General features: G+C 38.4%; 2 protein-coding genes across 2 annotated transcripts in view; one reads left to right on the plus strand and one right to left on the minus strand.

Moving 5' to 3' along the window:
- Window positions 1–14,144, plus strand: part of LOC124168834 (ras GTPase-activating-like protein IQGAP1) — a 58,123-nt gene that overhangs the window by 23,815 nt on the left and 20,164 nt on the right. Inside the window, exons 11-21 of the mRNA XM_046547169.1 lie at window positions 1,323–1,457; window positions 1,561–1,717; window positions 8,325–8,464; window positions 8,541–8,646; window positions 10,268–10,422; window positions 11,162–11,308; window positions 11,822–11,992; window positions 12,105–12,194; window positions 12,279–12,443; window positions 12,640–12,753; window positions 12,962–13,308. Coding sequence (XP_046403125.1) covers window positions 1,323–1,457; window positions 1,561–1,717; window positions 8,325–8,464; window positions 8,541–8,646; window positions 10,268–10,422; window positions 11,162–11,308; window positions 11,822–11,992; window positions 12,105–12,194; window positions 12,279–12,443; window positions 12,640–12,753; window positions 12,962–13,308 — 1,727 coding nt within the window. The remainder of the gene's footprint in view (window positions 1–1,322; window positions 1,458–1,560; window positions 1,718–8,324; window positions 8,465–8,540; window positions 8,647–10,267; window positions 10,423–11,161; window positions 11,309–11,821; window positions 11,993–12,104; window positions 12,195–12,278; window positions 12,444–12,639; window positions 12,754–12,961; window positions 13,309–14,144) is intronic.
- LOC124168836 lies at window positions 5,833–7,224 on the minus strand. The gene is made up of 2 exons (XM_046547171.1): window positions 6,436–7,224; window positions 5,833–6,350 (listed from the first exon to the last, which is right to left on the minus strand). Exons 1-2 carry the CDS (start codon window positions 6,611–6,613, stop codon window positions 6,004–6,006), a joined length of 525 nt encoding a protein of 174 aa, XP_046403127.1. The 5' UTR covers window positions 6,614–7,224; the 3' UTR covers window positions 5,833–6,003.

Consider the following 14,144-nt stretch of genomic DNA (forward strand, 5'->3'; position numbering starts at 1 on the left):
ACTGCCAGGACTTGAACCTAGGCCCACAGGGTGTAAAGCTTTTGTGATGTATTAGCGAAATTTTGCTCCCTGTTAATGGAGTTAATTTGGATGACTATCCTCAGATATCTCATTTCTTCAATCTCCAATCTTTGTTTGTCTGCAGGTGGTTAAACGGATTTCCTGTAAACTGCTTTTAATGAGAATATTTTCCAAAATTAGCTTCTCTGCGAGCATTTAGTAACACCATTCTGGAATTTCTCCTGGGTAAAAGAAGTAATCTTAGCACCAGAAATGCTAGCAATTCAACCATGTTGTTCAACCACGGGAAAAATTGTTCAGGAATGCAACGTTGTTTCTCTAAAGGTAACATGTCATCTGTGGTGTTGCTTGTGAGTAAATAAGATTATTAGGCTTCATTTTCTTGCCTCCAAATGAGTAATAAAATCCGGGAAACGTATTTGACGCAATTGAAAAGGATTTCATTCTCTTTTACCGTAAAACCTCACATATGAGACTTTTTCTGGTTCCGGTTCTGGCTTAAATCAGACCTATACAAAGTGTATGACTGAGTGTTCTAAAAATAATGAGCTAATGTTATCCTGAAATCTATACTCCTCCTCAATACCAACTCTTGATTTTACACACTTTGATTTTACACAGTGCCCATATTTCGGTCCCTCCAACTGCGTAAAATCAAAGTTTTACTGTACATACTTGAAGACAAGAAGGGCCTTGTGCTTTGGGGTATATTTTAAGCTCATGGAAGAATAATGAAGTTATGTCGATTTTGAGTGTGTATACAACCCTAACGGAATCTTGTTATTTTGTGATGATGCAGTAAGGATAGTTTCATTTGGAGATGAGATGTTATCTCGGGGTATTATTATATTTCAGTAACATAACAGACAAATATTTTTTCACTCTTTTCAGTACGTAATTGAGTGATGATTAAATGTGAAATTTGCCATCAAGTTGCTCTCCTTGCCTTGGATTTGAAACAAGAGATGTACACTAATTATTTTCACTGCAAGTATTTCTATTTACAACAGTTGTTTGAATTACAATTCGTTCAACAATTTTATTTTTTGAGTTTACGTGATAGTTAATATGTCATTGTATCACACAAGTGGAGGTGGGTATTTTTGGTATGTTTCTATAATTGTATGCTTCAATATGGAGCTAAATTTATCTAAAATATACATATTGCATGTATGCTGTAATACAATCCCTTCTTATTAATCTTAAAATTTATATTTTATTTATCTTTATGCCTATATTAGAGGAATTTTGTCTCATTATTTTGTGTTCTTCTTTCTTCATGTGTCTATTTTTAATTTCAGACAGATATTTCTGAAGCTGATATACAAGCATGTGTGAAAGTGCTCACTCTAGTTGCAAATATCACTAAAATGGTTGACACTAAAAATCCAAATGATACTTGGATTGCATTAAGCCAGCCGGCTTTACATATAAGGGTAACTTTGCAATGGAAATTAAGATGCTAATTTAAAATTAGAATATTAGCTGTTTTGGTTCTATTGCATAAATGACTCTATCTATAAATTATATTTATTTCAGGACCTTGACCCTCTCATGAAGAATGAATATTGGAAAGCTCTCTATGAGAACCGCAGAATCAAAATGGCCAATGACTCAGAATGCCCGTTGTTGACTTATCTAGATGTACAAGATTGTGTGTACACAGTTAATCTCCAGTTTGAGAAAAATAGCCTTAGTAAGTGATTATTTCCTTTTAATTTAAAAAATTACGCTGTGGTCAGCACACTATTATCTACTGGAGGTCTTGAGAAGATAATATCTGGCACAGTGCCGTAATAGGGTGGTTTCCTATTTTTTTATTGCCTAAATCAAAAGATTATTTCTCCTGGATTTCGTATTTCAAGCTTTTAAATTTTTAAATTACGATATCTATTTTTTGATTAAATGAAATGTAAAAATTTTGAAGGATGCAAAAATGCGACGGCTAAGTTTGAATTCTGGGAAAAGCGCATGTGACATCATTCTAATTCCGGCTCCTGCTGGGTGAGGCCACCATGGTGCGAGGCTATGAACGCCGCTAAGATGCAGGCTGCTAGTAGGTAACAAAGTACCTTGATAGCAGGTAGCGCTTAGCTTAAATAAGTATTATTAATACTAGAGATGGGTCAAATAGCAGATTTCTCAAACTCTAATATCGAATTTGAATATTAAATCATTGCTCGAATACCACGAATACTAAACAATGAATGCGGAAATGTTTGACTTGGTTGCCTATGCAGCAGGAAACACAAGATTTTGGGGAGTAATTTTGATTTCCTTTAAAGGAATTTGAACAGGAATTTAGCTGATTAATGGAATATTTTAATTTTATGGAAACAATTGGGCATATAGTTGATTCAACTAACATCTCTTACAAATACTCTTAAGGGGACACACCACCTCGCGAAAAATGATTGCATGCCGTCTCGGCATTTACATTGCTACGATGGATTTCTGTCCGATGTATACATTCTTATCTACCAAACGCCATGCTTTACCCCTACTCCTGCTGTCAAGTGCTAGCAGACAATCTGAGGCGTTTTGCAAAATACACGCGCTTCTCCACCGGATTTTCTTCAATTATTTTCAGTCCATCTTTGGAAGTTCTCACGAGATAAGAAAATGAATTCGAATTGCTATCGGGGAGAAACCAAATATCCTGAGAAAATATCCCTTCGTCTGTGACTGTAACAATAGAGATTTATAGCACAACTCATAAATTGTAACTTGATATATGTTTTCGGAAAAAAATACCGCATCAACTCTGCTCTCTGAGAAGCTCTGCTGCTCATATCGAGTCTCGCCAGAATGCTAAGTCTCCGTCGTATTTTGACATTTATTTCCTAGCGTAAAATGCTTAAACAAAGTCAGAAATGCATCGCGTTTGGTCTTATTCTTTTTTTAAAGACGTGCACATTACTAATATTTCAATCCAATAAAGGTGTAATATCAATTGCCGAAAGTCATTGTTAGACACCTTTTGGGGTAATAGGTGATTCATGCAGCAGTTGACCTCCAGAAACTGGGAACTTTGAAGCAGGTAGGCTGAAAAAGGTCAGTGGGGGAGAGAAGGGGGGGGCACGAAACACATTTATATTGTTCTCCTGAACTTGATTTTTTCTTCGAAGCTAAGGTCTTCATAATATGATCCCTGCGCGAGCTGGGATCTTTTTTTTATTTCAGAGAAGAGGTAAGCCTCAGAGGGGGGGGGACTAGTGCTGAATGGAGGGGGATAGCTGATCTTGGGAAATGCGCTAATGTAACTATCCCACGGTACTCATGCAGAAGTTGACCTCCAGAAATGGGGAACTTTGAAGCAGGTATGCAGAAAAAGGTCAGTGGGGGAGAAAGAGGGAAGGGTGAAACACGATTCTATTATTCTCCTGTAACTTGATATTTTCTTTTGAAGCTTTTCATTTATGGTCTTCGTAATAAGAACCCTGCGCGAGCTGGGACCTCTTCACCTTTTGTTTGATTTCGAAGAGGAGGAAAGCGTCGGAGGCCGAGGGTTGATGGATGGAGGGGGTAGCGGATTTTGGGAATTGTGCTACGTAGTTAGTATCCCACGGCACTGAGGTTCTCCTGATGGGGGACACCGGGGATTTTCGGATTTTTTCACCCAATTGCTTTCGGTTCTTCACGTCGAACTCTTTTCACCGCTCTAACCCGCGAATTTGATGCAGTTCGTCAACTTGCCTAAAACGGCGATGCATGCAATAAAAGACTTCTGTTCTGAGTTCTGTACATTTTTCCTAGTCAAATAACAACGACGTGCGTGCGACAGTGTATGGCGTGAAATTCAAAGTATTCGAGTTTGTACCTTTAGCATGATTATTGGAGATGAAACGACTAGAGTTCTTTACAATTTTCCGAGTCAACTACCTACAACCTTGTGAGACAGTGTACGGCACGAAATTCAAAGTATTCGAGAGCGTACCTTTAGCATAGTTATTTGAGACCTCGAATATCGAATACTTTCTAGTATTCGAGGTATTCGAGTATTCGCGGATACTGTTCCCACATCTCTAATTAATACCCTATCAAACGAAGGAAACTTTCGGATCATAGGCAATTTTAATGAGTGATTATTAAGAAATGTTTCCCTGAGCTCTTGTGCCTCATGCATGCATCGGTAATCTCAGACGATGTAAAACTCCAATCTACTCAAATAGCATCTAGGTCCCTGTGACGTCTCGTAGAGTGGCATCGCATGGGCGCCAATCTGGCCTTTTTCAAATGAGGTTGAAATTGACCATTAACATTCGTCTAAACTGGGATTGCTGAAACAAAAAAATTTGTATACACCCATGCCTCGTATAGCACAATTTCGACATGGTGCAAATTCGTTCCTCAGGGAAACATAGCAATGCAGTGTAGCCTAATCAAAAAACTTTAACGCTCTCATGATAAAATGTGAACTGCATTAAGTACACATGAAATTGCTATCATTTTACGCATATTAATAGGATTGCTTGCCTCAAATCTTCTTTTTTGTTTATATATTAATCGAAATCCATTGCTGTGCAATGGCCAAAAGCGTTACTTGTCATTGAGTCCAGATAGCCGGCCCACCAAAGTAATATACCTCATCTCCTTAACAGAATGACAATAGTTAATTTAGATCATTAATTAAGCATGGAGCAGGTGAAAATGAGTTTTCTTTAAGCAGTACGGTGTGAGACGTAATTTTTGCCATCATAGGTTAGTGGGCGGTTGACTTCCAGGTAGAGGGTCCACGATAAAGCCTTCAAGGTCCTCGGTATTCACGGGGGAGAATTATCCATCATTTGGTTAGCTACCTATTTGTTGGATTGCATGTCTGCCCTTCCCTAGTGATCCTCCCCTATCCTTCCTTTCCCTCTCTCCTCTTTTCTCCCTTTCCTACACTTCCCCACTTCCAAGTAAATAAAGGTCATCGATTCGAAATGTGTTGATGTGAAGACCTAACTCTTTGCTGTTCTGAGGAGCCTAACACTGTAAGCAAAACCAGTCCATATACATATCCCTGTTTTGTGAGTTTGAGTAGGGACTCAAGTCCTGTGAGTGTTAGTAGGAACTCAACCCGGAGAACGTTAGTGGTGTCCCATCAACCTTTGCCTAAGGTCCTTACCAGGTAAGAACATGTTTTTGTGTATTTTTGAAGGGTTTCTGGTTGAGTGGCTGTGGTTGGTCACTGCTATGAATCTGCACCTTCCCCGAAAATTAGCATAATAAATGACCATTATGTTTGACTAGATTTTAAAAGTTATGGCCATCGTCTTTTCATATCAAAATTGAGGCTACCAAGCTCGCCTTCCCTGTTCTATCCAAACAACCTGTTTTTCTAATGAATGGATCATTTTTTTTTTATTGTCTGTTTAGAGTTACATTTCCATTATGATAGATAGTCGAAGCTCTCGAGTTTAAATTTTTGAAAAAATAGTTTCGGGTGATTTTGAACATTGAAATCCATTGTATTTGTTCTTATGATTTTACATATTTTTAAAAGAAAAATTATCCTTAACACTAGAACCGCGGACTTTTTCGTATACCTAGAACCGCGGAGGGGGTCATTTTGACCCCTCGTCTTTTCTTGCCATATTTTTAGTATTTTGGGTTTCTTTTGGATACTGCACTATGTGAAATGAATTATCTGAGATTTACAATGAAATTTGAATGATATGTGGGCGGTATAAGCGCTAGATAGGATACCCGCCTTGCACAAATAATGCGTTTTTCACATTTTTACTATATGTTCGGCTGAGGATGGGGGAAAAATGTAAATTTATTTAAGAAAAAAGAAACACTTTTATTGGTGCAGAGAAACATACAGTAATGAAGAATGTCTAGTCAAGCTCCAAGTTCCTTGCTCCGTACGTGCATACAAAACTGCAATGAAAGCTTCCAGTTCATCCATAGATACCGACCAGTCCTTCTCCCCACTTTCTTCACGAGCCCGATTTTCCGTACACATCTTCATGTGCTTCAGCATAGTTGGAGTTATCACCAAATCCCATGCTGAGCGAACATCACCCTCAGTGAAGAAGAAGATTGAAGACTAGCACGCCCCCGGCGAGAACCACCTCGTCCTCGTACCTGGCCACGAGGAGCGGCAGCAGCAGACTCAAGCGGCTCGTCGTCTTCAGCAGGTGCGACTACAGCATCGCCACCCCCACGTCCTCGATGGCCCCTGGTCAGAGGCCCTGGGCAGTTCCAGGGCGACCCCGTCCCTCGAGCAGGAACTGTGGACGCGACTTGGTCCACGGGAGGCTGTATTTGGGGACCACGTCCACGTCGTAGAGTGCGGGTGGTTGGCGGCTGATAGGGAACGTACTCCTCACCTTCATTACCTGTACCAAACAAAATAAATGCTTTATGAAATAGATTTGTAACAATTATCAAAGAATGCGAGTAAAATAAAAATAGGAAACTTACCAGTGTCTTCGCTTGAATCTTCAGTCAAGGACTCTTCACTGTCTTCTTCGGCGTCAACGCCGCCGTCATACACTGCAACAGGATCATCCTCCGCCTCAGAGCAATCCTCAGGCACATCCTGAAGTTGCTCGAGAATACGAACGACCTTGTCTGCGGTGTATCCCTTTGACCGACGCATCGCTGGGCGTTGAATGGAGTATCACCCTTGAAACGGTATTGCCCTTCGTTCAGCGCTGAGCGATGCAGCGCAACAATCGAACGGGCGAGACGAACCACCGCGCAAACTGATGAATTCGGGTGAATTCCGAAGTATTACATTGTAATTCATGTAATTGAGCTGGCGACTACAATGACGCCACACTGGTAGGGGAGGCACGGTAGGAGAAGGAAGGAGCCTTGAGTGGGGGTAGCCGAGGAAACGGGGGTGCCCGGAAATTTTCCCGTAGATCAATTTCTACGCGGCTCGACTCTCACATTCTTTCAGGCGTCCACTGGGCAGGTTGCCTTTATCTGCGGCCTAATAAGAAACGACAGAGGTAATCCATGCCATTCCCATACATTCGACCTTCGAAAATAACGCTTGCGGTGAATTTCTGCTGCGAAAATATAAAGTTCGGGAACGACAACAGAGCAGGGGTCAAAATGACCCCTACCGCGGTTCTAGGTATATTGTTGTCTAGTGTTCACAAAAATAGTCCTAGAGCGTCGGGATTTTGCACGAATACGCCTTTCTAAAATTCATTAAAAGTCAGAAAATGTCAGGTTTGTGAAAAAAAAATTAAGTGTGAAACATACATGTTGAAAATCGTAAGGGGTCAATTTGACCCCCTCCGCGGTTCTAGTGTTAAATGTACTTTGAATTATTCTACATCTATTGTTCATTCGTAATTGTCACCCGTGACCTCATCATTAGCCTCCATGACAAACACATCGACAATTCATGAAACCACCCTTGATATTTGTCCTAAATATTTTGGTACTCACAGGTCAATTCATGCAAGGACTCATTGTTTTAATCTGGGTCAAAATTTTGAAATGGTTTTGAATCATAAATTTCCAATCGAATTCTTGTGATGTGAATTAGAATATACATACATACACATGTCTAATATTTACTGTGTATATGCTGAGACGCTTTAGTCTGTGGTGACTGATAATAGGGTAGTTTCCTTCATCAAAGGAAACGATAGGCATTTATTGCAATTCGTTCCCCACCATTAGTGTATTCATAATATACAAATTATTTGGTTTTAGAAATACCGGTTTAGACGAATGGCAAGGGTCAATTTAATCCCCATTTGAAAAAGGCCAGATTGGCGCCCATGCGATGCCACTCCACGTGACGTCACAGGGACCTAGTTTTTATACAAGTAGATAGGAGTTTTACATCGTCTCAGGTTACCAATGCATGCATGAGGCACAGGGCTCAGGGAAACATGTCTTAATAATCACCAATTAAAACTGACTTAGGTCGGAAAGTTTTCTTCGTTTGATAAGGTATTAATAATCCTTATTTAAGCCAAGCGCTACCAGCTAGCATGGTACTCAGCTACCTGCTAGCATCCTGCATCGTATCAGCGCTCAGAGCCTCGCCCCAAGGTCACCTCACATGGCAACAGCGGCAACCAGCATGACGTCACATGCACTTTTCCCAGCATCCCTACTTAGCCGTCGCGTTTTCACGCCCTTGAAATTTTTCACTTTTTATTTAATCGTGAAAAATATATATTGTCATTAAAAAATCCAAGAGCGTGAAATGCGTACTCCAGGACTAATAATCTTACGATTTAGGCAAAAAAAAATAATAGGAAACCAACCTATTGCTCCAGTTCCTTAGTTGTTATTTTTAGTAATTAGTTAACATTCATTTATGCAATTTATGTTTTCAGGGATTGATACATTAAAGAGAATTAATGATGCCGTTACTACTAATGACCTAGAATGTCTTCTGAAATTATTACAAAATCCATCCCTGGGAGCAATGGAAATTCATTCATCATCAGGGCCATTGTATATGAAACTTTTAAAGGTAAACCATCTTCTCTCATTATCATTTTTGTTTTAATTTATCATTGAGCAAATAAGGTGACTATTTTTGTTTGAAGGACATTGCGGTCCACAAGCAGCTGAAAGAAAGTTCTGAACTATGGCTGGATGATGTTTATGTAGCTGTAACCATGGCCAATTATGAGCTGAAAGAAATGGAAAAAGGTATGGTTTACTCTTAGATCCCACAGGACTTAAAATTATTTTTTTATCCTTCAATATAATAAAATTGCTATTTATATTATAGTTCCATGAAAGGGTATCCTGATCAGCATATTCAGTCTAGCATGAGTCTATTTCATTTTCAAATGTAAATTGTAAAAGAAAAAAGTCAGCAAAAATTTTAACCACACAATATACTTTGCATATGTCATATTGCATCTTATACTTTCTGCTCATGTCAAGGTTCCAATTTAATTCCTTTGAAAAAATCTCCATTTTTGCATGATTACTACATTAAAAATGTAGTGAGCGTTCAGCTATTATCAAGTCCCACACACAAGTCATATGCTGAAATGAGAAATTCTGCAGAGATATGCTGAAATTCTGAGAGTAAACTGGTGTGGATGTGATCATATGTTTACTATTCTACAACTTTTTTATTTGCGTAAACTTTTTATTGCATAACAGGATTCTTGTAAATACATGTATAATATAATATTCTTGTACAGTTTAGAGTATTTTGTTCTGGTCTTGAACACTCACCTTTAACACTTCATTTTAAATTTGAACAAGGCTATAGTATAAGCATTATTCAATTGAGTTAAATTGGGCAAAGGATAGTAAGAATTTTATCATTAACAAAATTTTTAATCTTCTAAAAATTTTTTAAATGTAAAAAATCATTTACTTTGGCTGGGATTTTTTTAAAGCTAATTTTCAAATGATTTGTTGGGCAAAACAAAGTGTATGCATACATTACTTACGCCTCACCACACAACACAATGTACAATGAAACCTCTCTCTCTATCAATGAATGGATGAAAAAAAAAAACAATGAATGCGGGGAAGTTTGACATGGTTACCTATGGAGCAGGAGAAACTCAGCATTTCAACAATTTTAATGTGATTTTCATCATCTTTCATTCTTCTGCTCATGCTTTTGCCACAAAAGTTATATTGAAGTGTATGTAAGCCATCGTGTTTGGTTAGAATGAGGAATTGGATAGTTTTTGATTCATTTTTTGTTTCAAGAATATGTGTCAATATTCAATCGGAACAGGAATTCCACAGTGCACGCACATGGCATACATTGAGTTCTCTTTGCCTCCCTAAAAAATTTTCCACAATATGAAAAACATATTTATTAGTACATATATCTTTAAATTGTAACTGCACAATCTTCAACATAATTAACAATGTTTAGAACAACATTGACGTCACATGCAGCAAGGTGAGGGAACAGAATGATTGACCGCTCAGCGAGAGGAAGGGGTGGGCAGCCAAAGCTCTTAATGCAGAGGTTGGGGGAAGGAATGCCATCCTTTCATCTTTCAAGTGACGAGGCTACAAACATGGGAGTCAAAGGACAAAGACGTCTGATCTTGCATGTGACGTCGTTGCCTTCAAAGTGAAGGCGGCTGAGCTATGTGATGTATACAGTTTGCGTTTCCAGTCCCTCTCATCTTGTCGAGTGTGCTCATACTATGCTTGTTTCTTTGAAAATTGTGCATTTTGGACTATGTTTAATATTGGTGTAGCCTTGTTGTTAATAGATTTCCATCTCAGTGATACATCTTTTATGACTCTTGTTTTGATGGCTTCCTATTTGCTTTATGTTTTCCAGTGTGCAACACATTGAGGGATGTAAACCTTGGTCTAGAGCAAGGCAAAGTGGAATATTCAATCAAAGAACTGTCAAATTACTTCTCTTCAGAAAAAGTTAATGATAAATTGATTCCTGTGTACACACGACATCTGCAAGACAGCAAGAAGAAAAGGGTAAGCATATTTTAATGTGTTTTTTCTTTTGGAATTTCTGTGCAAGAGAAATTTGAAACTAATGTTCTATTAGTTATATTGAAATGTCCCTATCTTAGACTTTTCATAATGTGGATTCTTATCACATACCTTTCTAATCATTATCATTTTTTGCTGAACATTGCACCTCTTGACACTTGACTCACATTCAGTTTCGTTAGGAGTACTAGCAAGAGATGCTGATTACAGCATCAACGTCCCAACGGCTCTTGTGCTTTTCACTCTCTCTTCAATATTTTCCTGAACTTTGGCTCTGTCAGAAATGAATAATGACAGCGGCTGCTAAATCATTTTTAAATCATGTTCTCAACACCTTCCTATTATAACTGATAACTGTTTGTTTGAAAGTTTGAAAGCAATCAGGTGGTGACTCTTCCTTACAGTTACCCTCTTTTGTAAGGGGTGCAGGTATGATAATAAGGAACATAACTGTATCTATGACTATAAGAGAGTGATGTATGTGGGCACAGCATATATTATGACACTCGGGTATCATGTGAAACTAAATGAAAAAAACAGCCAAAAATCACTGTACATTGTGCTGGCTACATTACAAATGGTTCCAATATCATTCATGGTTTTGTTTTTATTCTTGTTTCGTGAAATTGTTTGTGCTCTAGGAATTGGATGTTCCTCTCAATAAAACATAGTGTTTCCAAACTTAGCTTTTGTTAATAGTAAATGTTCAAAATTCAATCAGGAAAGCCAGTATGCCTCGCCATGGATAATTCAGCACTCTGGGAAAGGAAATACTGCATACATCAACATGCGCACCTTGGATATTCGCTGGGATGCTCCTGATGGATTTAAATGTGGATCCACCTATTTGAATTTGAATGAAATTGAGGTAAGAAAGTGAATTTAATCATTATGAGTACAGTCCTTAATACCTTTTAAGTTTTGTTCCAGGGATAGTACATGAGCTAAACAGGTAATCATCACTAAAGCAAAACTCAATAGAATAGGAATTAAACTTAATAAAAAGTGGTTAAGAAAATACATTTTGAATATGAAAAGTCGTTACCTTGAAGAAGCTTTCATTGAGGAATAAGCGGTGTGTGCAAGAATGTCGTTATATTTCTCTTGGCTCGGCATTGGATTTACTTGTTGATTTAATGTTGAATCATTCTTTTAGGTGAAAGTTGCCACTAAAACTATGGTCTCCCTGAAGCTGTGGTCATTGTTTATTTTTGAAAATCTGAATACACACAGATGTGTACATTTATGCTGGTTTTTTAAGCCATTGAGTTAACTTTCAGCTTTGTTTTGTCCGTGGATAAGATTCATTAAGTTTTTTACAATTTTGTTAAACTAGTGTTCCAAGGCATACATTTTTTATTGTACATTTTTATAATTTCAGGATGTCATCTCTTATGTAAATCAAAAGTATGGTTCATCTTTCGGAAGCAAGTTCAGCCTGGAAGTATTTGTACAGTTTCAAGCTCATGCTCGTGGATTTTTGGTCAGAAGAATGTTGAGTAGAAGAGTAATGGAATTGAGGAGAAAAAATGAAGAAGCTGCCAAAATTCAGGTTTGGACTTGTGCTGTCATAGAATACACTTATCTCTGAGGTGATTATTTTAATTATGATTTTGCTAATTAAAAGTATTAATTGTTTCTCTTGTGATCTATGTTGTCATTAGGCTTGGTGGAGGAGAACACTGCTGAAAAAGAAAAATGAAAAGCAGTCTAGCCTGATGAAAAGGGCACCTGACTACAGTCAGATGGATTTGGTAATTTGATCATATGAGAAGCTTATTGTGTGTTGTTGAATATTTGTTCTTGATTGAGCACATTTGCATTTATTTCTCTTATAGGAAAGAAAAGTTACTAAGATTCAAGCTTTATGGAGAGGTCACCAAGCTAGGCAAGCTTTTAATGCATTAGTTCATCAATCAAATCCACCTATGAAAGTTGTCCGCTACTTTGCAAGACTTCTCTTGTGGAACGCAGATGATTATGAAAAAGAAATAGAGCTTCAGGTAAGCTTTCAGCCATGATACTTTGATACCATTTTCAAATGGAAAGCTTTTGAGCACTAATGGTTGATATAGGTGTCAGTGAATAATGAAATAAACGTCTTTTTGATTCTGGCTTGTATCTTCTTGATATATATGATTTTTACTTCTAGTAGTAGCTATATTATTTTTACTTGTCATTTTTATCCATATTTTCTAGGCCTTAAGAGGTGTCGTAGTTCAGAAGATACGCCATAATCAGAAATTATCTCAGCAATTAGACAACATGGATATACAAATTGGATTGCTTGTGCAGAATAGAATTACGCTTCAGGTATTATTAGATACGTTACTAGTTTTTAATCCACACCATGTATATGTACTTCATTGTGTTTTGAAAAAAAGTAAGGTATATTAATTTGTGACATTTCCTGTGTAATTTCAGCCTGTAATCAGTAGAACATGTTATGTTAAGGTGGTCTGTTTAAAGTCCTGTGCTTAGTTTAGAATTAAAAAAAAATCTTTTTTTTTTTGTCGTGAAGGATGTGATTGCTCATGGCACTACACTGAATGAATTGGCAAAAGTTGGAAAGAAAAGAGATGGACCAAACAAGAATGGTCCAGATGAATTGAACACCGTTGGTGCCACCAAGGGATTGAAGTCTCTTACCAAAGATAGCAGAAAATTACTGGAAGGCTATCAGCATCTTTTTTACTTGCTCCAAACTCAACCAAATTACCTGGCTAAACTTATTTTCTGTCTGCCTGATAGTAAAACTACAAAATTTTTGCAAACTGTCATATTGACACTTTACAACTTTGGTTCGAATGCTAGAGAAGATTACTTGCTTCTTAAGTTATTCAAGAGCGCCTTGGAAGAAGAGGTCAGGTAAGCTAAACATGTCAAAAAGATGTGGCATCTCATTGTACTTAATGGTCAGGGTCATTTTTACTCTACAAGCTCTTAATTGTCAGTATAATGCTCCTGAAATTTTAATTCATGAATGAGCTATGAGTAGGGACATGCAAAAGTCGCAAATGCGATAACGCGAATTTTAACACGAATTCCGGGATTATACCGCGAAATACGCGATTTCCGGGGTTTTCCCGCGAATGCGCGAATTTCGTGTTAATTGCGATTTTCTCCAATTCATGGGCGATTTTCACTAACCCAGACGCGATTTTCACCATTTTTTTCTTCTGCTCATGCTCCTCCCACGAAATTATTTTTCGAGACGTACATTTAAGCCATAATTTTTTCACTGCATTGGCCGCTTTCCGACGCGACGAATTTCCTTGGGCCGCCGTTCACGGCACAGCGCAGTGAGATGTCTCGTTTGAAAGTGGCCTGAATTTCACGGAACCGTGCCGTGAACGGCGGCCGGCGAAAAGTCGTCGCGTTTGAAAGTAGCCTCAAGGTAGCACGATGTGTATTTCACGCCATAAACGGCGCACCGCCGGGCCGGATTGAACCTTGCCTTGCTGACCGTCAACAACGCCGTACCGCCAACAACGCCGTACCGTCAACTGCGCGATTCGACTTGCTTGAAGACATGCATTGAGACCAATGGTTATTTAAAAGCACAGTGCCGTGCCGTTGACGACGGGCGGAGCAAAGCAAAAGTCTGAAAGCGGCAAAAAGTGGCCGTGAGCCGTCTATTCCGTGAAATACACACGGAGCTACATTGTGGCAGCTTTGTGCTAAAACGACTTATCGCCGGCCGC

Source organism: Ischnura elegans, chromosome 12, assembly GCF_921293095.1.
Source record: "Ischnura elegans chromosome 12, ioIscEleg1.1, whole genome shotgun sequence".
NCBI classification, from domain to species: Eukaryota; Metazoa; Arthropoda; class Insecta; order Odonata; family Coenagrionidae; genus Ischnura; species Ischnura elegans.

Coding starts and splice junctions, on each gene's coding strand:
- LOC124168836 (XM_046547171.1), bottom strand. CDS start 6,613: ATGCGTCGGTCAAAGGGATACACCGCAGACAAGGTCGTTCGTATTCTC. Junction 6,351..6,435: donor AGATTCAAGCGAAGACACTG/GTAAGTTTCCTA, acceptor TGTTTGGTACAG/GTAATGAAGGTGAGGAGTAC.